The 26,760-nt window shown below is 40.6% G+C and overlaps 1 protein-coding gene across 4 annotated transcripts in view; it reads left to right on the forward strand.

The window, feature by feature from the left end:
• Positions 1 to 26,110, forward strand: part of DSP (desmoplakin) — a 39,822-nt gene extending 13,712 nt beyond the window's left edge. For 2 of the 4 annotated variants that reach the window (XM_054817138.1, XM_054817139.1), the window contains exons 5-24: positions 1,132 to 1,260; positions 2,448 to 2,498; positions 3,488 to 3,649; positions 4,594 to 4,698; positions 5,922 to 6,017; positions 6,265 to 6,390; positions 7,238 to 7,390; positions 9,012 to 9,166; positions 9,502 to 9,628; positions 10,152 to 10,356; positions 10,857 to 11,074; positions 11,890 to 12,056; positions 12,361 to 12,499; positions 13,909 to 14,102; positions 14,955 to 15,117; positions 15,725 to 15,808; positions 16,718 to 16,825; positions 17,452 to 17,550; positions 18,394 to 20,685; positions 22,235 to 26,110. In XM_054817138.1, the coding sequence (XP_054673113.1) occupies positions 1,132 to 1,260; positions 2,448 to 2,498; positions 3,488 to 3,649; positions 4,594 to 4,698; positions 5,922 to 6,017; positions 6,265 to 6,390; positions 7,238 to 7,390; positions 9,012 to 9,166; positions 9,502 to 9,628; positions 10,152 to 10,356; positions 10,857 to 11,074; positions 11,890 to 12,056; positions 12,361 to 12,499; positions 13,909 to 14,102; positions 14,955 to 15,117; positions 15,725 to 15,808; positions 16,718 to 16,825; positions 17,452 to 17,550; positions 18,394 to 20,685; positions 22,235 to 25,429 (7,968 nt within the window). In that variant the 3' untranslated portion in view covers positions 25,430 to 26,110. The remainder of the gene's footprint in view (positions 1 to 1,131; positions 1,261 to 2,447; positions 2,499 to 3,487; positions 3,650 to 4,593; positions 4,699 to 5,921; positions 6,018 to 6,264; positions 6,391 to 7,237; positions 7,391 to 9,011; positions 9,167 to 9,501; positions 9,629 to 10,151; positions 10,357 to 10,856; positions 11,075 to 11,889; positions 12,057 to 12,360; positions 12,500 to 13,908; positions 14,103 to 14,954; positions 15,118 to 15,724; positions 15,809 to 16,717; positions 16,826 to 17,451; positions 17,551 to 18,393; positions 20,686 to 22,234) is intronic. The other 2 variants (XM_054817141.1, XM_054817142.1) reach the window with 2 other exon arrangements.
• Positions 26,111 to 26,760: the final 650 nt, after the last annotated feature.

Consider the following 26,760-nt stretch of genomic DNA (forward strand, 5'->3'; position numbering starts at 1 on the left):
GACAAGAGAATCGGGCAGTAGGAGGGTTGATCAAATTTCCAGTGCAGAATTAGGGAAAGTGCAGTGAAATCCAGACAGCCTTTGTTCGCATACTGGCAGCCAGCCAAGACTGCTGCTGTTGCTGCAGACTCTTTAGACTGTTTAAATATAACAAGAAGGGTCAAAGTCCTGTAACTTTCAGATGGTTGAATGTAAAATGGTTTTGTTTCTTGGATTGTTTTCAACCCTGTCTTTGAACCCCGATGCTTGAATGTGGTTCAGGCTTTATTGTCATCGGTTGACTCCTGGAGATTTGGCTCCAGGCTGGTAATTACCAAATTCAGTCCCAACCCAAGATTAAGATACCTATTTCTTACCGTGCACGTGTGCAGACAGGCATTCAGACAGAGACAGAGTGTGTTTTAAAGCATAAAAGATGATTTGGAGTTTGAGGAGTTGAATTGTGAATTCAGTAGCTTTTAATATTTGAAAATAAGGAAACAAAGAACTACAGTCAGATAGTTTTTGAGTTAGTAATTATTCAGGTTTATTACTGTTTTTCAAAAGCTGTTTCTATAGATTTTCACTCGGCATCCTACAATAAATGTTGCCAAAATGCAAGACAAACAACACATTCTGTAATAATTTCAGTTTATCTTCTGTTTTTTTCATTTAGTTTAACTGCATTTAACTGAAATTACTGGAGTTTACATGAGCGTAATTAAAATGGAAATGTAGTATACTGGGCTACAGAACTTGACTCTGGGTGTTTTCACACGAATTGCATGAATAGCATTGTTTGATAAAGTAATAATTTGTTTTCAGAGTGATAAGGATGTAGCTATACTGTAGAACATAAAAGAACAGTTTGGTCCAAAGAAAACAGATGAAAACCTGTATTGAGCATGCTTCATCTAGTCTAATTTTAAGCAACTTAAATATTTTTCCTCCTTTGTTTCTTCTACTTTGGGAGCCTGTCACAGAATTAAGCAATGGCAATGTTAATAAATTATAACTCCCTATTCTGAACTTCCCTTTGTTCAGTTTTACTCTCTACTACATAGTCATGTTTCCTTCCATTCAATTCCTTTATGCTGAGATTTAGATAACTATGTTGGAAATGAAAGTACAAACACTGTCTCCTTCTGCTAGGCTGAAATGGAACTGGTGAAATGGGGCTTTGATGCAGCATCCATCGAGCAACAAATCGGTGACCACAGGAGGACTCACAATGCCATTGGTGACTATCGCTGGCACCTGGACAAAGTCAAAACAGATCTGGTAATTACTGTCTTCCCTTACACATTGTTTATTCTAGATTTATGTCATTGGCTCGCAGGTGTTCCACTACAAAAAGGAATGCTGAATAGCTCAGCTTCTCTTCAGAAAGCACCAACGTCATGATAGCAACCACTTTCAACCCTAATATTTCATTATTATTTTGTGTTCCACTTCTTTTCCCAGAATTTTAAAGTAGCTAGTTAACATTTTGTTGTTGTGTACTAAGGCTGGCAATTAAATATATATACATTTTTTGTGAGAAGAATGGCTAAGAATGTTTATTCTCACTTTCTGTCTAGCTGCATTAAGGCAAGAAAGTGAAACGATAAGGTGGGTGCTTAGATACAGCCTTGAGTACTGAGGCAATTTCTGTGAAAAATGCCCAAATTCTGGACTAAGGTTAGAGCTTTTCTTAGATGTGGGCTTTTTCATGTAGGGTTGTTTTTTTTTTTTCCCCCTCCTTTTTTGCCCCTCTGATGCTTCTGATCCCCTCTGGATTTTGTGATTGAAATAAAGTTTCTGAAAATGCAGTGTTTAACTTCCTCCACTATCAAGACCAGCACCTAGGTATAGGAGAGAGGAGTCTTACTTCATTTTGATTCTTTTCTGTTATTTGCTCACATGGACAGGAGAAGAGAGAGTTTGAATCTAAAGAAAAGGGACTTTGTTCTGGAGCTCTGCTCTCTCAGCCAAGCTGAAGAGTGGAAGGGATGTTACTCCCTTTTCCCTTCTCCTTGTTCAAATAGGAAAGGTGATGGTCTGGCCCCATGGGATCCCAGTTCCAAGGTTCTGCAAGTTCTCAGTCATAGAAATGAGAATAAAAATTGGAGCCTCCTGCTCACATAATCTCCAAAGCTAGTTCTAGGACTAGCCAGGTCCTCACAAATGTCTAAGAGTTTGGTACAGAAGGAGATGCAGTTTCAGGAGCTGTTTTGGTATTACAGGGATTATATGCAACCTTCTTTATGTACTAAGCATCCCCGAGGGAAGCAAGTTTGTCCAGGCCTTGGTTTTATACTTCTTATGGCCCTCCAGCGGTGCTGATCTGCTACGCACCTATGTCTCTTGCACGCATTTGCAGGTTACCACCTGTAGTTATAACGTTATGATACTAATACTGTAAAGCAAATATCAGCAAATAGACAACTTGTACAAGGTTCACTAAATACTTGCTGTCTTTATTTCAGCGGGAGAAGGCTGCGGTTCATCAGCTGGAGGAAGAATATGAAGGACTGCTGGTGAGCATGAGATGTGTTCATGTCTAATAAGCTCTGTGATGAATGCTCTTTTTGCTTTATTAACACTGGTGTGATAGTCAAGGGACACTTCAGGTTTCAACAGAGTGACAGATGCATATTTAAATAATTTTGTTCAGCAGTAAACTGACAGTGCTTTGTAGTTTCTATAAGGTTCAGTTTGAGTCATGAACTTCAGATTAATTCATTACCTGGTGTATAATTGACTTACCCTCAAAAGATAGTTTCTAGTTTGCACCTGGTGAAAGGAGTTGATCACTAAGCAAGTGAAGAGTAGAACTCTACCTCCTTAACGGGAATTAATGTAGTGATGAAGTTAGTCTATATATGAAGCTTAAAAAGTTACTCAAAGGTGAGATTAGAACCAAATTCCGTGTAGGACTGTGTGTCTTCTCCACTTTGGATCTTCATGTAAAATACAGTGAGAAACTTGTGCAAATGGTAGATTTAACCCTTGGGACTGGAAGCTGATTCCTGTACAAGCAACAGGATTTTTATTATGATGTGAGGACAGAGAAGGAATTTTTTCATGAAGTGCTATCTGTGCAAAAGATGCTGCTACAACATCAAGGATGTACTATGAGCAGTTATGCAAATAAAAATGATGTTAAATGTTCAGGCATTTCTGTTTTCCTCCATGCCTTTTTGTTTACCTGCCTACCTGTCTGCAGCACTTGTGTTTGAAATTACTTTTGGAACCTGCTGACTTAAGTTCCCAGTGTTCTGTAAATCCAGACACGTTGTCCACTGTCCATTGCCAGCAGATTTCATAGCTTTATAAACCCAGGCACATTATCTGCTGTCCATTGCCAATAGGTTTTATAGATGTGTGCTTTTTTTTTTAATGTTATTTTAGTTTAAAAAAAAAAAAAAGAAAAAAAAAAGGGCATGCTGTGCTCTTGGCTTCCCCTTCTCCACCCAGCACAGGCATTTCTGTGTTTATGGTTTCTCATTGATGGAATTCCTTGCAGAAATACTCCTTTGAGAGAATGGATCAGCTCCGTCAATTCCAGAACCTCATCCAAGCCACCAGCAGAGAGATCATGTGGATCAATGACTGTGAGGAAGAGGAGCTTCTCTACGACTGGAGTGACAGGAACACTGACATCGCCAGGAAGCAGGAGGCCTTCTCTGTAAGACTGCTCAACCTCCCTATGCTTTCCGTGAGCCCTCTTTTGGGATAGTGAAGGAGGAACAGCCTGGCTCAGGGGCACTGATCATGAGACAGGTGTTTCTTCACTCTTTTTTGAAGTTCCTGAGGATTTTATTAACACTTTTGGATTAAGTACTGTGTGACAACCTTTTGAGTCAAGATTGGACATCTATTGGAAGATTGTGCTCCCATTCAACCAGTGGTCTTGATTTCTTTTGACCTTGGAAGCTGGCCTTATCAGCACAGTCCGCTGTAGACTAGTAATCACACATAGCTTGTACACACAGTTGTTACGTTGGCGTGCTAAACTAAGGGACTTGAATCAAGCAGTTTAATTCTCCCTCTTAGGACTCTGTAGGGGTTAGGGAGTCCCTGTACTTGGCTCTGATGTCTGTCACCAGGAAGTAGAGCCATACCAGATGGAAATACTCTCTCTTCCCCTTGACGATTTTGCCAGCAGCATGTTGAGTGCACTGGCAGAGGTAGTTTGCATTGCTTTTTGTCTTCTGTGGGTAGGTAGGGAAATTGAGCATGTACATTTCTTTAACCCATATTGGTGCTGATCACCAAATTAGAAAAGGAATGCAAGTTCACACTATTAAGGAGGTACTTTTTTTTTTTTTTAGTTCAGTTGTTCTGGATGTTGCAAGGTGCAGTCATTTTTGCTTCCGTTGTTCCTAGAAAAGGCTAAATTTTGGCTGCTTTGCTCTGTGAAGTGACAAGCCTAGAGACTAGAACCGAGATGATTGTACCTTCTTTGATTCTACTGTCTTTATAATTAACTTTGGTACACTGAATAGAATTACTATGTAGTGTTAGCAGGGATAATTTTACATTATCACAGCTATCTGGAAAATTCTAAGTAAATCATTCTGTGCAGTGTATGTTTGGGAGCTTGTTTAATGCTGTCTTTTGGTTGTTTAGAAACGCATGAGTGAACTGGAGCTTAAAGAAAAAGAACTCAACAAGCTAAAGCAAGAAAGTGACCAGCTAGTGCTCAACCAGCATCCTGCTTCAGACAAAATTGAGGTAAGTTAGACTTTGTGTGATTTCACTTGCTTCTTTAGTTGCTACACAGGAAAAGTTCTCAGTGAAAGACGGCATTTGGACCTGAGAAGGGTTTGCCTGCCAAAAAACATGTCCATTTTTATCCAGCTGTATGAGCTGCTCTAATAAATGTTACTACCGTCCTCTACAAACCTGGCCACAACAACTGCATGCTTCTTAAGAGCTATGGGGAGAGGTCTCATTGATACAAATTTGATGATAGATGCATGTAAAAATTCATATGAGGCTTGGGGAGTTGTCTGAGTGTATTGAAATTGCTGTATCTCGTTTGAGTTGACTACAATGCAGCGGAATTTATGGTAGGAAGGCATGTCGTGCTGCTGCTGCTGCTATCTTAGTAGCCATGTTTTGAAGAAAGCCACACCCTTTGATGGGGGTTTATATTTAATCCAGGTGCAAACACTTTCTGCAACTGAAATTCATAGTGCATTTCTGTAGCTTAGACAAGACATTTTTGCTTTCACAGCTTGCTGTACATTGATCTTTCAATAACAAAGGCTGCAAGAATTTGTAAAATCACATTTTGTTAGGAAATGCTGTAGCTGTTATAGTTTTAAGGGTGCATAAGAGCCCTGAAACTGAAAGAAGCTAATAAGAAAAAAAATTAGTCCTTTCTGCTTTTCAGTGTATTTACTTTAACTGTTATCATGTTGTATAAACTCACCATTCATATTTCTTCTGTGGTCAGTTTCTGCCTTAAACGAAAGATCCTTGTAAGCTCCAGCAGTGAAGTAAAAGTTGTGTGTAATTTTCTGAAGAATATACATGAAGACTTCTTGAAGTTTGAATTTAAAGAGAGACATCATAAAAAATCACATTTGGCAGTGTTGCTTGGAAGAAGGAGAACATGACAATTTGCAGTTGAAACATTTTATTTGCACTACTATTTGTGCATTTCACCCCTTTTTGTTAATGCACTTCAGGCTTTATGCTAATCAAAATTCAAGTCATGAACAAATTTCCCTCTGCATCCCACAAGCAGGTATTTAACCTTTTTCAGTTAGGTAGGTGCTTAGAAGTCGGGGAACTATTTGCATGAATTGCATTATTCTGGTGTGCATGAATTTGTTTTAGCAGATTTTTCATTTGCGTTTATGTGGAGCATAAATTATTTTGCTTGAGTCTGGGTTTGGGAGAGAGAGCAATGTGGTGGTTTGAGTACTGTATATTACTATTTTTGTTAGGCCTACATGGATACATTACAAACTCAGTGGAGCTGGATTCTTCAGATCACCAAATGCATTGATGTTCATCTGAAAGAGAATGCGGCTTACTTTCAGGTAAGTAGTGATGTGGAGAATTCACACTACTTTTAACAAAAGTGTGAATCCCATCACAGATATTTTTTTCCTGTATCAAAATCTTCCTAAATCCATGCACAATTACGCATAACACATTGTTACCATATTGTAACTGCTACGGTTCTGCCAGATGTGAACCGGGATTTCTCATGAAAGGAATCCATTGATTTTTAGCAGACATTTTTAAGAGCTGTGTACAACTGAAATAACAACTTTTCTCCTGTAGTTCTTTGAAGAGGCCCAAGCCACAGAATGCTACCTGAAAAACTTACAAGACTCTATCAGAAAGAAGTTCATCTGTGATAAGAGCATGTCCCTGCAGTCTTTGCTGGAGCAGATCAAAGAGCTGGAGGTACTGTCACATGCACCTCACAGGTTATGTTCTGCTTTCCTTGGAAATCAGTTGCCCTCTTCAGATACCAAATGTAAACATATCTTTATATACAGTACTGTATGAACTTGAAACCATAGGGGTATATTCCTGCCAAATGGGTATATTCCCTACAAATGAGTCAGTGTTATTTTAACTTGTGTAATACTGTTTGGGAACGCTGTTTTCTTTTTAAATCTGGAGTGAACCCAAAAAATCCCCAAGTTTCTGACATGCTAACAAATTAAAGGGACAGAGTTCTGTTCATAGGTGGTAGAATAGATTTTTGCCTCAAAGGATGTAATTACATTTAATAAAGGATTCATCATGTCACTATATCACTGTAGTCTCTTTAAAAGGACTTAACTTTTACTCATCATGAATTAGGTACTACAATTCCAAATTGAATATACTGGAGAAAAAATGGTCACTGATGTAAAAGGGCAATTGATGAAGTCAGGTTTGAGAATGTAGTTATTACTTGTTTTTTGGTTAGCATTCATGTTATAATAGATTCTTTCCATTTATTCCTGTGTTTCTTACACATCACTTTAAACACATTGCAGATCTGTGTGAAAAATCTGCTTTGCAAGTTTTGCAAACTTTGAAGCTTGCCAGAGCTGCAAAGATACTTAGTTTGACGTTTCTCTTCTCTTTTTTATTTTTTTAAATTGCAGTTTTACATTATAGACCAAAGACCCATCCACTGGAGCTAAAGGAAATTTTGCCTTCCATGAGCTCCAGATGTATCCCTCTCTTAATAAAACAGTGGGAACTAGACGTGGTTTCTTTTTAGAACGAATTTTTAACATACAGTTAATCTTTGCAGAATGAACGAGAGAGAATTCTTGAATACAAGAGGCAAGTGCAGAGTTTGGTGAATAAATCCAAGAAGATTGTGCAGCTGAAACCACGTAACCCAGACTACCGGAGTAACAAGCCCATTATCCTCAAGGCTCTGTGTGACTACAAACAGGATCTGGTATTGTATCCCTTTTTGGCTGAGAATGAACATCATGTAAACTAGAATCATATAGAATCATAGAATACCAGGTTGGAAGGGACCTCAAGGATCATCTAGTCCAACCTTTCTTGGCAAAAGCTCCTGTGGCACATGATTTAGTAAACAAACTGTTGAGCTGATAGCTGTAACCTCTTTCTCTGCTTTTGGTCAGCATTTAAATTTCTTTGACAAAAAAGCTCTGATTTTCATGCAATTATGAATAAACAAGCTAGGTTCTGGTTGGTTAATAAGTCTAGTCAAAATTATTATCATTAGCCCATCAAATAGCATTAATACTCATCGTTCAAATTAGCACAGAAAAGTCTCATTGATAATAGGGTTAAAATTGTTATATAGATGCTTCCCAGCATCTATGCCTTTTTTTGGTGATTGCTCACCTTTCCAGTGTCCCTCTGGGTCCTTAGGTCAACACCTCATCTAACAAAAGATGAGGGATGTACCATGAGTCATTGGTAGGCCCAGTTTTGTTGGATGGAGTTTGGTGGTGGTTTTTCTTCCTTCTTAGTACTGGGAGCGCCTGGGTTTATTTCTATATTTTTTCTTAACAGTCTGCTTAGATGCGTTTTCTGCTTACGTGCTCTTTCTCTTCACTGTTTCCCGTTTACCTGATTTTTCTGTTCTGTTATCTGTAAAACTTGTTTTACCTGATTCACTAGGTTGCACTCCTGTAGTGAGCAGTCATTGACCACTGTGATTTCTCTTTACAATGTGGGGTTTCTGCTCTCCACTCTGTGTCTGCGCCCTTCCACGCCACATTTTATTCCAGAGTCACAGAAGTTCAGCCCACACAGAGTAACTACTTGCTGTTACTATAAGCAAAGCTCAACAAATTTAGGCAATGGTTACCTGACTACTTGGCAATTGCTCTTACTTTGAGCAAGCTAAATTCTGCGCAGGTGAAGGTAAGCCTAGACAAGTCTGGAGCCCCTGCATGGTCAGATCAATGCAAAGCCCGTGGCCTTTTACTAGTTACGTCAAAAATCGTATTTGCTGGCTCTAGAGGTGTGATGCAGGTAGAGTCCTGTCAGGATAAACGATAGGAGCAGCCTCCCCCTCTTGGTCGCAAGTGGGTTGTAACCTGCACCATGGCCACACCTGTGGCCGCAGGGTGTCAGGATTTCTGGCAGTTGGGGCTGGTGGATCTAGCTCTGCCGCAGTTGCTCCCGTCCCTTCGCAAATACGAAGGCAGCACCAAGCATCCTTATGCCTCCAGCTCACTCCTTACAGCCATACATGGTTGCATAGCTTACTGTGGCCATGGGTCCACGCTCAGCCTTTGATGTTTGTCATGTCAAGCCCCAAGTCTGATGATCAACCGGCCTGGCAACTGCTCAGAGTGTTCTATGGCTCCCACTTGGTTTTCCTGGGTTTTCTTCACTTAAAAACCAGATTCAGGGAAAAGAGGTTGATCTGTACTGATCTCTTGTCGCAGTATGAAACCAAGATGCACACCTAGGCCTGGCAGCTGGGAAGCACTCCCACTTCTGTGATCTAGTTGCATCTTCTTTGCCTGTCTCTCCTAGAAACCCCATCTTACTTAACTAAAGCAAAAAAAAATGTTCTTCTGTGTTACTTACAGAAAACAGTGCGCAAAGGAGATGAATGCATCCTGAAGGACAATAATGAACGCAGCAAGTGGCTGGTGACTGGCCCTGGAGGAGTGGATATGCTGGTGCCATCTGTTAGTCTTATCATCCCACCCCCCAATCCATTAGCAGTGGATCTTGCTACCAAGTGAGTTGCTGCTTGAGTTTGGACACCTACTGCTGGGAGTAGGTAGAAGAGTTCACTCAAAATAGCAACCAAAATCTGGTCTGTGCCTTGATCAGAGTGCCCCCCGGCCCCTGAGGGGTCTATGTTGGGATCTAAAAATGTTTAAAACTTCACTGTTACAAGGTTTTGCTCATCTCTAATAATGAAAATCATGGATAAATTAATTTCCAAGACTTTCTCTGGTAGAGAACAAGCCTTAGCACATTCTACATCTGGTGGATGTTTCTTGGGATGTTTTGTAGCTATGCTACAATGACGGATGTGTTTTGACCTTGAAATTTCTTTTCTCATCTCAGAATTGAACAGTACTATGAAGCTATTTTAGCTTTGTGGAACCAGCTGTATATCAACATGAAGAGCTTGGTATCTTGGCATTATTGCATGATCGACATCGAGAAAATCAGAGCGATGACTATTGCCAAGGTAAGACTTCAGCTGGCCTTATCTGTAGACCAGGGACATCTGTGACCTGGCCTCTACTGTCCCAAACAGTGCTTGCTGTGTCCTGTGCAAATGTATGTTCTGCAAAACTGTGGGCCTTCCTTTTGCTGGATTGCACAGTTATATATGGAAGTAGCAGTTTTATTAAAGGAGAAGCAAAATGCATTCGCATTCAACCGTGATCTGGATAAATGAGAAGATTAGCTAAGGGGATTTATTACATACTTGCTGTATTTGTTCCCACTATGCAAGGGCATGTATAGACAGAGTAGGAGGTAGAATTTCAAACTATTCTTAAGTTATGAAATGGCTATAACAAGAATAGATTACCTCAAAGGACACTTTTAGCACCATACTTTTAGAGTCAGCTTGGGTAGGTTTTATTGTAAAATGTGATTCCTTTGTTTTTTTCTATAAGTGTATTAGTTTGTTCCTTAATGATTAACTAGTCATAAGCCTTCCTTAATTGCTTCTCTTTCCAAAATTCTTTTCTTCCTCATTTCAGTTGAAAACAATGCGTAAGGAAGATTACCAAAAAATAATAACTGACCTGGAGATCCATTATCAAGAATTCCTAAGGAACAGCCAAGGCTCAGAGATGTTTGGTGATGAAGACAAACGAAAGATCCAGACTCAGTTCACTGATGCTCAGAAGCACTACCAAACCTTGATTATACAACTGCCCAATCAACCGCGGCAGCCACAAACAGGTTTGTTTGTCCTCACGTTTTTTGTAGAGATTGTACTGCTTGGGTTTCTTTGTTTGGGGGATAGTGGTGCATTCTTTTTATGTGAAAATGTTCTCGTGAACATATGAATGGAAACATGTTCAAGAATTGTGCTGCTGTCTCCCAGTGTAACAAAACTGGCCATGCGCATCGAAGAATGTATTTTGTTCTTCCATCCTTTGAATCTGGAAGCAGTCCTCTGAAGTTCATGGAATTGCTGGGAAAATGGGAGTAATTTAGTCCATCTGATATGTTTTCAGTTAGGAAGCAAAATCTCTCTGCTGCGTTTGAGGAAACAAGTTTCTCTTTTTGTGAAGGGGAGATTTCATTACTTTAAACAGCTGCATAAGGGCCCAGACTTTCTACCTGTTCTCAGTTCTACAGATCAAATCAGTGCTTAGGTCACTTTGGCACTGCATTGGCTTTCTATATGTAGGTGCTCATTTCTCTTGCACTTGACACTTACCCAATTCATTTTACAGTGGTCCCAACTGAGAGCTGTCCTGTGGGTTCCTCAAACACCATTATCGTTAATGAGAGAAACCGAGAACATGAGAAACAGGAGGCTTGGCTGCTGATGGAGCTTCAGAAACTTCGGCGTCAGATTGAGGCTTCTGAGATTCGGATGATTCAAAGAGCTCCTCTTGGAGTGGATCAAGGAGCTGTGCATGACTTTTCAGTCAGAATAAAGGATTTAGAGGTAACTAGATGTTTTTCTTTGAGCATCTCAAGCTCAGTATGATTCTGTGCTGCAGAGCATGCTGCAGTTATATTTCTGATCAGCTGGGAAAGACACACATCCTATGCAGAAAATTCTCAGTTGGAAGCTATCCATGATTGGTGTTTAGCTCCTAAGTAGAAGTAGTTGACTCTTGGATTTTAGAAGTCAAATTCTGTCAGGCAAAGAATACAGAAAGCCTGATGTTAAGTGGACATGAACTCATGTTAAGCCTTATCCAGGTTAAAGCACTACTAATATCCTTTTGCACAGACCCTGCTTTACCACTTACCTCTGAAGTGCTGTCTGTGGGATGCAGAGTGGATAGAAGAGGCTTACAGATTCTTTCCCTCTCCCAGTTCTTAAAATATGAAGGAGACTGGAGAGAGAAGATTATTAAGAAAAGAGAACAGGTTCAGCATATGAGAAATTCCCCTGAGGCAGTGAGGTTGCAAAGGCTAAGAGGTTTAAATGAGGTTGCTTAAGAGCAGAAGGACCTTGGCACCTCTACTGAGTGCAGTAGGCAGCTGGCAGTAAAGTGCTCTGCTTTCAGCAGAGCTGAGTTTCAGGGTGGATGAGATGCTCAAAAAAGAGGTATTACCTTTGTGGACTGTGCAAAAAAGAAACTGCTCAATGTTACTTACCCCAAAGAAAGCAAGCTCAGGCACTGCTTCAGTCCTCAGTCAAGCTGGTTAGATAACAGCAGACTATTGGGATAAGGAGACCAATTGCATATGTGCTGTAGAATGATCTTTCAGCCACCAAAACTGTGTAAATCAGGCATTCTCTTTCCTTAGGGTGTGCAGAATGACTCTCAAATAATGGCTGAAACCCTCAATAAGCATAAGGACTTGCTGCCTAACTTCAGAGGCTGTGAAAAGTATGTGTACTTGCAGTCAGAGATAAATGCCCTATTTCAAAAACTGGAAAATATTAATGGTGTTTCTGCTGGCTACTTAGACAGGTAAGAAAATTGAGGTTATAGCAATAAATCATTTACTTTCTTCCATAATTCTTAGTCCAGAAACTTGCTTTTCTTTACCAGTAGTGTAAAATTACACCTTCTTTCCTACAAATGCTGTATATATATATATGGGTAGAAACAGACACGTGAATTTCTTCTCTTTTCTGGAAGACTTAATAAATAATCATGGGTATCACTGAAATTTCTTCTGTATTGTTTATTTCTTTAACTAATGATCTGCAATTAATTGGAAGTATCACCTTTCCTGCCCCAGTCCATAACAGATTTGTATTATTTGTTTTAGCTTGAATGCACTGAGGTGTCTGCTGCAGATTATTCTACAAACAGAAGATGTGATCAGAGTTTTTGAAGTCAGACTGTCTGAAGAGGAGACTGTTCCTTTGGATCTTGATAAAGTGGAGGCTTATCGGGCTTGTCTGAAGGTGAGAGGCCAAGACCCAAGGACATGACAAGGCAAAATTCGTAGCTGCCAGCACTGGTATATTGAGCTGGGTGAAACCCTTCCAAAACCACAAGAGATGGAAATGCTGATCCTGTTGTATTTTATGACATAGACATAAAATGCTTTTGCAAATTATTGGAAGGAATGTACGGGTTACTACTTCTTCCATCCCCTGGTTGTTGTTGCCCCCACAGCAGAGCTAATGGCACGAAAGGTCTCCATAATCCATTTCTGTACAAAATTATCTGTGTTTATTTGTATCACTTAGGAAGCTAAATTTGAAGGCAATACCTCCTTTCTTGCGAAAAAGCTTGTTAATTGCTCTTCTTGTCATCTAATTGTAACAAGTAAATTTGAGTATTATTGTGTGTCCCAGTTTTGACCTTGAGTCCATTTCAAATCTTACAGTAAGAACTATCCATCCTGTACAAGGGGAGAAAGCAAAGAATAACTGCTTTGCTGAGCACAGAGTTGGCTTGCAGAACCAGTCTTTATCTGACGTTAAGCTGGTCCTTTTGTGCACTGAATGCCTTTGGGAGAATAGGGACTTTTTCATTCTTTCCTGTTCTCGGGTATAGTAGGGAAAAAGTGTATAGGTGGCACAGATGGAGCACAACCGGGTTACCTTTTTATCGTGTTAAATGAGAGCTGCAGTTCAGTGACTGGGAGGTGTTCTTAGCTGGTGTAAATGTGAGCTACACAAAAACAAAATGCTTGACAATGTTTTTGAAAAATGCAGTCATCCCTGTGACTGGGGGATGCAAGGCAGACCACCACCAGCACTGGATATGCCTTTTGATGATACCCCACAGTATGCAAGTATGTGCACACAGACAAGTGTGTGTGTAAAGAAATGTCTCCATGGAAGATGTCTGTAAAAATGTAAACGGAGAAAAAAATATCTGCATAGATTTTTAGATAACATTTTAAAAACTGGTTATGCCAATCCAGAGGCTTGATTCCACAGCTGTTGGAAGTGCAGGAATCTTTTATACTTCAATGAAATTTTCTCGTCAGTTCTTTCTAGGAAGAAGCAAGGCAGGCTCTTCTTTTTTTTTTTCCTTTTTTTCTTTTTCTTTTTTTAAGTAACTGCTCTACATAGTTCTGAGAAACCGAAATGTTAGCTACAGAATATGACAGCAGAGGGCTTTGGTTAAGCAAATTATTTAAGAGTGAGTCTAACTTTAAACATATTCTTAAGTCAAACTCTGTTTACTAAAGTACCTGTTTCACTTTAAATATATTTATTCCAGCTGACATCAGTGTACATACCTTACTGAATTAGAAACAAAATGTTTAGATCCCAACACATTGTGCATGCTGTTGAATGCTAAATTTGAGTATCCTCTCAAGGATAAAGTGTATGACAGCATTTTGGTTTTTCTCCAGAAAATGAAAGCAGACCTAAACATGAAGAAGTCACTACTGAATGCCCTGGAAAACGAGCTGCAGAAAACGCTTCAGATTCACTCACAGTCTTGCCAGTCATATACCCTGTATGATATGGACATTGGAAAGTTCTGTGACAAAGTTACCCAGCTAATAGACCGCTGGCAGAGAGCTGATAAGCAGATAGATAACAGGTTTGATTCTATTTCCTAATCGCTTCTTCCTTATTGCTGTTGCTACTAAGATCATCTTGACAGTGAGTCTAAAAGAACTGATATGCACTAATCATCACTGCCAGAGGACAAATGTGTACTTCAGGGCAATAAGTCTAGAGCAATTGTGAATAGATTGAACATACTTTAAAAGCGATTGTGTAAGACCAAGCAGGAAAATGTAGTTATTCATGTAAATGTATAACCTATGTGCTGAGGAGTTGTTCTAATTATTTTTTTTATTCTTGCTAATGTTCTTGGATTAAGTACTTCCAGTCAGCATTTTCACCCTCAAACAAAGCAACCATGCTTATTCCTGAATACTCTATACCTGAGGGTTAAAAAATTAACACTAAGAGTTAAATAAAAAAATCCCAAGAATTTTTTTCTAATGCTTTATTGAACTGAAGGCATATTCTGATTGGGGTTTTTAGGGGTATGGTTTGGCTTGTTGGTTTTTGGGGGGTTTTTTTGTACTTCACATCAAAATCTAGTCCTATTAATAAAAATTGACCATTTGCTGGTTGTTTTGGTGAAAATTGAAAACAAGAGCACTGAAGTCGGTGAACTTGATTATTATCACTGCAAGGTTTTATCTGTCTCTCAGTTGACAGGAAGTACCAACCTCTGTGTATTGCAATTACTCAAAGGTGAGGCACTAAAAACCCATGCTGGGTGACTAATAACCAGTACAATTCTCATGTGTTTGAAATTTTTGTTCAGAATCTCCTTTTAGAGCCTAGTTTATTACTGTGTCTTATTTCTGAAAAAATGTTTAAAGAGAAAGAGAACACACTTTCCATTTTGACAGTTTTCCCTGGTTTTTTTTTCTAGATCATGGGATTTAGAAAGACAAATCAAACAGCTGAAAACTTACCGAGATCTCTACCAGGCTCTGTGCAAATGGATCTGTGATGCCAAGCGCAGGCAGGATTCTATCGAGTCCATGAAGCTGTGTGATTGCAACACTATCATGAGATATCTACATGATCAGAAGGTAGGCAGCACCTGAATGAGTTGTCTTCAATTATCTGGATTTTAAATTGTTTGGCTATTCAGAAAATATCAGTATCAGTGCAGTCTGCAATACAGTGGCCTGTTTTGAATTATAAAGTACGTAAGCTACCAAAAAACACCACATGTGTAGAAGGCAGGAGAGAGGAAATATTATTATCCTCATTACTTTCTGTCAGGACTGCTACAGATTATGAACAAGACTGGTTTTGGCTTCTGCGTGATCACTGACACTTTTGACACATCAGCTTTGAATTAATTCAAGGGACTGTATGATGGTGCAACTTATGGGACAAATTATAGCACAAAAATAAAAAGCGAGGAAATACATCTAAGCTAAAGTCAAGGAACTCTCCCTCACCAGCTCTGGGGTTGTTCAGTTGTTAGATGTTTCTTCTGAGAACAACCTTCTCATGCACAGAGAGCTTGCCATTGGAAAAACTGCACAGCTACAGGTCACGTCAGGTGTCAGCCCCTGGGGTTGCAGTGGTCTCATACTGCAGGTGCCTTCTGACGGAGGTGGTGTGTAGGGGAGGAAATACTGGCAAATCCTGAGGGAGTGCTTCACAGCTCACTCTTTTTCTTGACAGAACTTGCATAGTGAAATCTGTGGGAAGCGAGACAAAGTTGAAGAGCTTCTCAAGCATGCAGATCAGTGCTCAGCTGCAATTAAGGTATTTGGATTTCAGCATTTTTATGGGGTGTGGTTTTTCATGGTCAGGTGCATCCCATTGTCTCTGCTCTGCTGGCAGGTGAAATGTTGACTCCCTGATATGTGTGTGTGTGTAAAATATAATGAAAGCAATTTGTGTACTCGCCACCTGAAGACCACAGGATGATGTAGGAGATGCCAATGAGAGCTTTTCTTCAGGAGAATCAAAGCCTCCTTCTAGCCAGACCAAACTTTCCAGTTCATGTGTTAAAAAAAATACGGGAGTTAGGAACAGATTGGTAGCTTAGGAATTAGATCTGATTAGGATCTGGTGTAGGAGGCAAGACGAATGCAGATTAGCAGGAGGAATGGTGTGCAGTAGCCACGAAAACCAAGAGGATACATAGGGAATGGTTTTGTGGTCTTTGCATTTTTGTTCACCTTTATACCTGTGCTTTCTCCAGCTCAATCTTACTTTCTGTAACAAGGACCTTGCTATATACATGATATGGCATGTATGATACGAAATACATGCAGAGACAGTTATTTCTGATGAAATTTGGGTTGATAACAGTACCTAGACCAGTTGCTCCCATGAATCTTTTTCATCTCCGGGTAGCCCTCAACTAAGGGAAACACGTATCTTCCCTTTTTTGTAAAATGTTCTCTCTCTTTTTCCTTCTGAGAAAGATTCTCCTCCATGAGTCTCCACAGTGATACTGGAACTGATGAGCTTTTGTTTATGATAGAGGATCATCTCTACATGGCCAGAGATAGAAACAAGGGAAAATGTAGCTTTTTATTTAAAAAAAACCCAAACCAAACAAAACAAAACAACCCCAAACTTTATTTGCATTTTGGGAAATCCAGATTCCCAGAGAGTTCCTTGGTAGTTGCTAAATGGGTCTTATCTTTCCCCGTTGTTTTACAGGATTATGAACTACAGGTTGCTTCCTACAGTTCTGGATTAGAAACGTTGCTCAACATACCTATCAAGAAGAGTGTGGTTCAGTCTCCTGCAGTGTTGATTCTGCAAGAGGTATCTTTCCTTCCTCCCCATTAATCTTTTGAATACATTTATTTGTCCATGTGAGCCATTGTGAGTCATATCCAGCTGTATTCTAATAATTAGCACTGTCATTGCTAATGTGTACTAAGCATGTAAGCACAAGGAATTAGTGCAGAATAGTTGCTGTGCTGTAAAATCATACTTGGGCTCCTTTAGACAGTAGATTAGCCCTCAGGAATTTACCTCATTCCTATTCAATGTCCATTGCATACATATTGTGAGAAAGTAAGATTCATGCCTCAAGTGGTTTAGTCACTTTCAATTATCCACTATTAAAAGTTTGACTTAGGTTACTTGTGACTGTCAGACAGGAAGAGCATGATGAACCAGGGAATGAAGCTGTGGATGTAATATCACAGCAGCTGGGGGGGAAAATAATCTTGAAAAACAAGGTGTGGGTTTATCAGAAGAGAGAATTTATACATTTGGGGTCCCTAGAAAGTCCTGTGAATTTGTGAGGAGGAGAATTTGCTTTTTACTTTGTGGAGTGATATGTTTTCTCAAGTGGATGGGAATCCTTTAAATTGTCTGAGACATGGGTATGTTCATATCTAACTCTATAGTACAAGTTGCTAACAATTCTCTTTCTTTTCAAGGCTAGCGAGGCTCAGTCTCGCTACATAGAGCTTCTTACAAGATCAGGCGATTATTACAGATTCTTAAGTGAAATGTTAAAGAGCATGGAGGACTTGAAGGTAATCTGACTTTTATTTTCTTTACTTTCTATTTTTATCACAGGTTAGCAAGCTATCACTGATCAAAGACTTTCTGTTTAAGTACAGTGCAAAACAGTCCACAAAACTAAATCCTGAGCTCAGTGGCGTCCCATGAAGGAGGCATATGAGCAATTTCGTGCATCTTTTGTCAAAGAGTACATTATCTTGCAAAGTTACCTCCAAGGTCCCGGATGAGGTGGAGAACTTTAGCCTCCTTGGTAATTAGGAGGTGCTCAGCAAAGCACACAAGAGGTCCTCCTCTGCCCATCAGAGCCTTGACCTCAGTGACCATACAGTTATCTCAATGCTGAAAACTTGCTCCTCATGGTTAAGGTACCACACCTCATTTCAAGCCTTATCTATAGTGTTTCAAATGAAGTAACTCCTTATTTGATTCAGCTCAGTGGAAATAGAGGCGCCCATTTAAGAGGTCACATATGTGGAATATGAATCACCTCTTTGAAAATTGTGGAGGTTCTAAATGAGGCTATTTAATACTTTGCTCGTGAACTCTTGGCACCTCAGATTTTACTATCTGTATTGCATCTACCTCCCCCCATCAAGTACCATTTCCTCTCTTAAAGTCATTATGCTGATTTCTGGATAAGTTTCACTCTGAATAAATAAGAATTCTAGAATTTGTCTTGATGACATTAAATAAAAAAGGATTTTGAGCTCTCATTGAAGCAGAGAAAAAAATGCTTTGTAAGTTGTCAGTGTTATAAACATATATTGTATTGCATGTGATGATTTTGAAACAGTTGGCACAAATGTTTATGTGGGGTTTTTTTGTTTGTTTGTTTTTCTGCTATCATTTTGCAGATGAAAAACACCAAAATTGAACTCCTGGAAGAAGAACTCAGGCTTGCCAGAGATTCAAATTCAGAGACAAGCAACAAACATAAATTCCTGGAGCAAAATCTGCAGAAGTACCAGATGGATGTTTCTCAGCTTAAGGCAAAGCTGATGAGTCTGGAGGAGATGAAAAGACAAGCTGAAATGGATGGAAATTCTGCTAAGCAAAACCTGGACAAATGCTATGCCCAAATAAAGGATCTAAATGACAGAATAACCAGGCTGACTTATGAGATTGAAGATGAGAAAAGGAAAAGGAAGTTGCTGGAGGATAGATATGAGCAGCAGAAGAATGACTATGACCAGCTGCAGAAAACAAGACAAAATGAGAAAGACAGCCTTGGTTGGCAAAAGTTAGAGTCTGAGAAGGTCATCAAGGAGAAGGAGTACGAGATAGAAAGATTAAGGGTTCTTCTTCAGGACGAAGGCACACGGAAGAGGGAATATGAAAATGAGCTGGCTAAGGTAAGAAACCAGTTTAGCGAGGAGATGAGTAATTTAAAGAACAAGTATGAAACAGAAATTAATATTAAGAAGACCACAATCCAGCAGATAGCTGCACAGAAAGATGATGATGCAAAAGGCCTCAGAGCCCAGGTTGACAGACTGACAAGAGAAAACAGAGACCTTAAGGATGAGATTGTGAGGCTGAACGATGCCATTCTGCAAACCACAGATCAACGGAGGAGGGCAGAAGAAGATGCTCTGCAGCACAAGGCTTGCAGTTCTGAGGTGTCACAGCAAAAGCATCAGTTAGAGCTGGAGCTGAAACAGATCATTCAGCTTCGTGGCGAAGACAACTCAAGATACAAGCAGGCTCTTGAGGAGGCTGCCTCAACTATTCAGGATAAAACTAAGGAGCTGGAAAGGCTAAAGGTTCAGCTTCAGGAAGAGGCTAAAAGCCGATGGGAACTTGAAAATGAATTGGCTAAGGTAAGGAACAGTTATGATGAGGAAATTATTAGTTTAAAGAACAAATACGAAACTGAGATTAATATCACAAAGACCACAATTCACCAGGTCACCATGCAAAAGGAAGAGGACACAAATAATTATAGAACACAGCTTGATAATGCCATGCGAGAAAATAGGAATTTGTGTGAGGAAATTAGGAGACTGAAGAATACGATAAGTCAGACAACAGATAATCTACGGAAAATAGAAGAGAATGCTCAGCAGCAGAAGGCAGCTGGCTCTGAGCTTTCTCAGAAGAAACAGCAGCTGGAGATTGAGCTAAAACAAGTGATTCAGAGGCACTCTGATGAAAGCATGCGGTACAAACAGTCACTTGATGATGCTTCTAAGACCATTAAGGAAAGAAACAAGGAGATTGAAAGGCTGAGAAAGTTGTTGGATGTAGAAACAAGTCAGAGAAAAGAACTAGAGGATGAGAACAGTCAGTTAAAAAGAGTCCAGTTTGACCTGCAGAAAGCAAACACAAGTGCTACTGAGACAATTAACAAGCTGAGGATCCAAGAGCAAGAACTGGCCAGACTGAAAATTGACTATGAAAGAGTTTCGCAAGAGAAAAAAGGCAGGGATCAAGAAAGCGCAAAGTTCCAGAGCACTGTAAAAGACTTGCAGATCCAGAAGCATAAGCTGGAGGAGGAACTTTGCAGGCAGAATAAAAATGTAATGGAGGAGACATCCAGGAGAAAGAAACTGGAGGAGGAAATAGAAGGCATGAGGAGATCTCTCAGAGAGCAATCGGTTAAAATAACCAATCTCACACAGCAAATAGAGGAAGTGTCTATTGTGAAGAAGAGGAATGAAGATGACCTTAGACACCAAAGAGAAGTATTAGACGGTCATGTGAGAGAGAAGCAGAGATACATGGAGGAGATAAGAAAATACACATCTGATATTGAGACTTTACGCCGTCAGTTGGTCCAAGAACAGGAGCAATTAAAACAGGCTCACCTACGATACGAGCACTTACAGAAAACCTCTGAGGAGAAAAGCAAAAACTTGAATGAATGCAAAATAGAAATCGAAAGGCTTCAGTCTCTCACCGAGAACCTAACCAAGGAACACTTGTTACTGGAGGAAGAGCTGCGAAATGTTAGATTGGAGTACGATGACCTCAGAATGGTCAGAAGTGAAGTTGATGAGAAAAATTCTGCCATTGCTGAACTAAAGAATCAGCTTCAGACAAGCAGCAAGCAAACTCTGGAACTTCAGGGGTTGATTAATGATTTACAGAAAGAAAGGGAAAAATTGAGACAGGAAATTGAAAAATTCCAAAAGCAAGCTCTAGAGGTATTCACACATATTTTGATCCCAGCTTTACTGTCTCTCAGATATATAATTAATTGCAGTGTCCATTTGAATCAACTTAATTCACACTTTGCTATTTAAGTTCACTGTACTTGTGACTAATACCCCCTTTATGGCCCTTCCCCTTGTTCATTTTTAAACAAAAATGGTAGGATTTGGCCACTTCCTTAGCCTCTTTACTCACTGGGAGCTGTGGTAGGGAGCTGTAAGCTGTCTTACTATCTAGCTGAGCCCTGCCCTCAGACCTTGCCCCAGGAGAAATCCTGGGTCTGTGCCAGTCTCCACCAAACCATCCTAGGGGAAGATGAGAGTACATAGAGTGCCACTGTGCTTTAGCTGTACCCTGCTGGCTGTGTGCTTCCTCAGGCTGTTTCAGCCAGGATGGTTAAGGCAGTCCTTTGAGGCTGACCTGAGTGCTGTCACAAAGTAAACCAGCTAAAAACCCTGGAACCTACGAGCTGTCAAAGTGCTGCTTACCTGGGTAAGGTGTTGACTACAATTGAGGATTAAAGATGATGTCAGCTGTACCTAAGGTACAGCTACATTTCATAAAGCCTACATTTCATTGATTCTTTTGGAGATGTATGTTCCTAAGTCACGAAGGGCATTTGCAAATTTTACTATTGGCCCTTATTTCTTAAAGTTGAGGTGACAGCATAAGCAAGTTAAAGAAAACATTTTTTCATCTTTCTTCTGCCTGGTTTCTTGTCCAAAGAGCTACTGTTTAAATATATACAACTGAACACTTGTGAAAATGTTTCTATGCTTTTTCTTATACTTGACCTTTATATTACTTTTCTTATTCCCATTCTCAGCTATTCTGTCCTTTATTCAGTTTTTCTTTCCTTTATTTTAAAAATCGTAATATATTAACATTTAGGATTATCTGACATCTGTGCATATATATGTATATATATATATGCATGTGTTACAAATATATAAATTCATATTCAATTTAATATGGACTGCATACAAATGTGCATGCTTGTAGGTGTTCGTGTGTGTGTGAGAACATTAAGTGAATTAAAATGTAAAGCAACACAGGTAAAATTGTTTGGACTAACATGTGAAACTAATAGAAAAGCAAAAATTGAGTCATATATTTCCTTTTTATCCATGTGTGACCAGTCCTTAGCTGATACAAGTTCACCCAGGTTAGTAGGTCTATGCTAGGGTACATCTGCTGAGCATCAGACTCTTTGTGAGTCTTGAATGCTCTGTTTATGTGTAGGTGTACTACGAGAAGTATTAAAAAGAGCTAACTAAATCAGCAGAAAATTAAGGCTATGGGTAACAGAATAGAGTCTCTGGCTGTACTAGAGACACTGTTAGTGAAGGGACAACGTACCTTCACTGGTTTATGTGTATCCATGGTCTTGGGTAAGGCATTGCTGCAACTAGAATGTTTTCCAGTGGCAGCTTGCAGCAGGTTAAATGACAGGCTGAAGAGCATTGTAAGTGGAGAGCATAACTCTAATCAGCATAAACTCTAACCATAATATCTTGGTTTATTTCTTCTTTAAAATTGTAGGCATCCAATAGGATTCAAGAATCCAAAAATCAATATAGTCACATTATGCAAGAAAGAGAAACCTTGCTGATAAAAATGAGTGCTTTGGAGCAAGACAAAGCCAGGCTGCAGAGATTAGAAGAGGAGCTGAACCGTTTGAAAGTTACCCTGGAATCAGAGTCTCGTTTGAAGCAACGCCTGGAAAGTGAGAAGCAGCAAATCCTGAATGACCTCAATCAATGGAAGAGCCAGCACTCCCGGACAGAGGAATCCATAAGGAAGATCCAGTGCGAGAGGGAAAAGAGCGAGAGGGAGAAGAACACCCTGAGGAGTGAGATTGAGAGGCTGCAGATGGAGATCAAACGAATCGAGGAGAGATACCGGTGCCGACTGGAAGAGACTGCTGTCAAAAACCAGTCCGAGTTGGAGTCCGAGCGTCTCAGGCTGCAAAGAGAGATTGAGAAACTCAAGCAACGCCCATATGGGTCCCACAGATCTACGCAGACTGAGGAAGACTTTTGTATTGATGCCTCCAAGCTGCTGTTCAGTGGGCTGCGGAAGAAGATTACAGCAATGCAGCTGTATGAGTGTCAACTGATAGACAAACTCACACTGGATAAACTGCTGAAGGGGCAGAGGTCAGTGGAAGAAGTCACGGCTGACATTGAACCCTACCTCAAAGGGGCAGGTGCTATTGCAGGGGTGTCCCTTTCGCCCAGACAGAAGTACTCTTTTGTTGAGGCCAAACGGAATCAGCTCCTTACAGCAGAAAACGCAGTCCTGCTCTTAGAAGCCCAGGCAGCAACAGGAGGCGTGATAGACCCACACCGAAATGAGATGTTAACGGTGGACAGTGCTATCGCCAGAGATCTGATTGACTTTGATGACAGAGAGCAAATCTATACAGCAGAAAAGGCTATTACAGGATTTAAAGATCCTTTCTCGGGCAAAACTGTGTCAGTATCTGAAGCCATCAAGAAAAACTTGGTTGACAGAGAAACTGGAATTCGTCTGCTTGAAGCCCAGCTGGCTGTAGGAGGGATTGTTGATCCTGTCAACAGTGTTTTCCTTCCCAAAGATATAGCTTTATCCCGTGGGTTGATTGACAAAGACCTGTACAGGATCCTAAACAACTGCCAAGGCACTACAAAGAACTTCATTGATCCCACCACCAAAAAGGCAGTCACTTACATGCAACTGAAGGAAAAATGTAGGATTGAACCACACACTGGTCTGCTCCTCCTCCCAGTGCAGAAAAGGAGTATGTCATTCCAAGGGATCAGGCAGCCCGTCTCAGCAGATGCACTTCTCGAGGCTGGAATTATTAAGGAATCAACAAGGAACGATTTGGAAAGAGGTGCAATTACAGTGGAAGAAGTGAGTGAGAGAATTATTGATTTTCTTCAGGGCTCTAGCTGTATTGCGGGTATCTACAATGAGGCTACTAAAGAGAAACTTGGTGTTTACCAGGCTATGAAAATAGGTTTGGTTAGACCAGGGACAGCCCTTGAACTCCTAGAAGCCCAGGCAGCCACAGGGTTCATAGTGGATCCTGTCAGCAATGTGAGGTTGCCCGTTGAGGAAGCTTACAAAAGAGGCCTTGTTGGAATTGAATTTAAAGAGAAACTTCTCTCTGCTGAAAGAGCTGTCACTGGGTACAAAGACCCGGAAACTGGAAATATCATTTCTCTGTTTCAAGCAATGAACAAAGAGCTCATAGAGAGAGGCCATGGCATTCGTTTGCTGGAGGCCCAGATTGCTACTGGAGGAATCATTGACCCCAAAGAGAGCTACCGCTTGCCAGTAGAGACGGCCTACAAGCGTGGCTACTTCAATGAAGAGCTCAACCAGATCCTTAGCGATCCAAGTGATGACACCAAAGGGTTCTTTGATCCCAACACAGAGGAGAACTTGACCTACTTGCAGCTGAAAGAAAGATGCATAAAGGATGATGCAACAGGGCTCTGCCTTCTACCCCTGAGAGAGAAGAAGAAGGTGGTGCACACCTCACAGAAGAACACCCTTAGGAAGCGCCGGGTTGTCATTGTAGATCCAGAAACAAACAGGGAAATGTCCGTGCAGGAGGCGTACAGCAAAGGCCTCATAGATTATGACACCTATACAGAACTAGCTGAACAGGAGTGTGAGTGGGAAGAAATAACTATTACAGGATCAGATGGTAGCAGTAGAGTAGTCCTTGTTGACAGAAAAACAGGTAGCCAGTATGACATCCAAGACGCTATTGATAAAGGTCTGGTTGAGAGGAAATTTTTTGACCAGTACCGTTCTGGCAGTTTAAGCCTGACGCAGTTTGCAGACATGATTTCCTGCCGTAATGGCACTGATGAGGTGTTTCGGCATGAGTCGGTGACTCGGTCTCCCACAGTGCTGAGTGTCAGGAGTTCTTCCTCGCTGATCAGGAGCGGTTCTTTTTCAGAGACCCCAGAAGAGTGCAGTCCCATTGCAGCCATATTTGACACAGAAAACTTGGAGAAAATCTCCATTTCAGAAGCTATACAACGAGGCATCGTGGATAGCATCACTGGGCAAAGGTTACTTGAAGCCCAGGCCTGCACAGGAGGCATAATATGCCCTACCACAGGCCAGAGGCTTTCGCTTCAGGAAGCCACCAGTCAGTGCATCATTGATCAGGATATGGCCACACGGCTCAAACCAGCCCAGAAGGCCTTCATAGGGTTCGAAGGCATAAAGGGTGGACGCAAGAGGATGTCAGCAGCTGAAGCAGTGAAGGAAAAATGGTTGCCTTATGAGGCTGGGCAGCGGTTCCTTGAATTCCAGTACCTCACTGGAGGTCTCGTGGACCCAGAAGTGCGTGGAAGAATAAGTACTGAGGAAGCTATTAGGAATGGATTGATTGATGGTCGCGCTGCCCAGAAATTGCAAGACACTAACAACTACCCCAAAATTCTGACCTGCCCCAAGACCAAGCTGAAAATATCCTACAAAGATGCAATGAATCGGTCAATGGTGGAAGACATCACTGGGCTTAAACTCTTGGAAGCAGCCTCCGTTTCATCCAAAGGCATATCCAGTCCCTACAATGTCTCCTCAGCACCCGGCTCTCGCTCTGGCTCTCGCTCTGGCTCACGTTCAGGCTCACGCAGTGGGTCTAGGAGGGGAAGTTTTGATGCATCAGCAAGCTCTTCATATTCTTACTCATACTCAACCTTCAGCAGTGGGTCTATTGGGCGCTAATAACAAGTGAGGGAATGTGTCTGCGTTTTAATATCATTTAGATTCTATATCCCCTTTCCTACCAAAAACCAACCAAAACAACAAAGCAAAACCCTTAAGTCTTTTCTAGGTGTGTTCAACTTCTCTTCTGAAAAAGCTGTAAAATGCTTGAATGCAAATTCATGGAATATAGATGAGGGGATGCAAAAAGTCATATTTGTGAATTTTGAGTTTCGGTTCCCATTTCCTTTTGGTGTTTGGATTTTAATTGGTCTCTGTATATTTTAAATACTCTGTCATGTGCCTTCTCCTGTTCTCTGTAACTGTCAACCCATAAGCTGATAACTGAGGTTTGAAAGTCTTACAATAGTTAATTTTTTTCCACATAGACCTTTTTCAATTTGCTATTATGAAGAAAAAAATACTAACAATATGGACAGAAAATGCCTTTAATACTGGTTTAGAATCTATACTCTAACATGAAAAGCTCTGTCTTCCAGATGCTCTATTTCTCTATGTTGGGCTAGCCATTTTCTTATGTATAACTTGGTGGATATAAAGGGCTATCATTAGGCTGGGCTTTTGTTTTACTGTTACCCATATATATTTTCTACTGATTTGCTTGATTTCCATGTAACGAAAAAAAAAAATCTAACTGCACCAAGTGAGCTATTCCGGGCAATAAACTTTTGAAGTTTTAAAGTGTTTGTTGTGTGCTTATTAAATTTAGCTATGGACATTCTTGGAGGTACAGATTAGAGAAAGAAATGTTTAAAAAAGTAACAAGTACTAGCTTTGTCATAAATGTAGTGTACAGGCACATTATTTTTCATGATGCTGATCCATCATTTTTATGAATGTGGACTTCTGATTCTGCGTTTTCAGTAGGAAAATGAAGATAGCACTGATAATGGAAACTATGCCTCTAGAAGCAGAAAGACAGCTTCCACAGCTGGTTGTAGACTTGATGAGGAAGTGTATTTCTTCTGCTCGTGATCCAGCCCATAGTCTCTGCAGCTACAAGGGACTGAGTCAGATTCTCCTTTGCGCATCAGTGTAACTTTGGACAACAAGCAGGACAAAGATACAGTGACAGGGCTTAGCCGACCAGTGTGGTGGCACAGGAGGATCTTTCAAAACCTGAACAATCACCTCCTGTAATGTCCTCCCACCTCTTCTGCTGGCTCCTGAAAGCCTAGGCTGAGAAAATAGCATGAGTCTGTCAGTGTTTGTGTGATGCCTTGCTGTTGGCAGTCTGCTGACTCCTTTTGTAGAGCTGAGAAACCAGAGCAGGACTAAATGACCAAAGGATTAGAGGATGCAACGTGGTTTGAAACCACTTCAGCTGCCCT

The sequence above is a fragment of the Grus americana genome, chromosome 2 (genome assembly GCF_028858705.1).
Source record: "Grus americana isolate bGruAme1 chromosome 2, bGruAme1.mat, whole genome shotgun sequence".
NCBI classification, from domain to species: Eukaryota; Metazoa; Chordata; class Aves; order Gruiformes; family Gruidae; genus Grus; species Grus americana.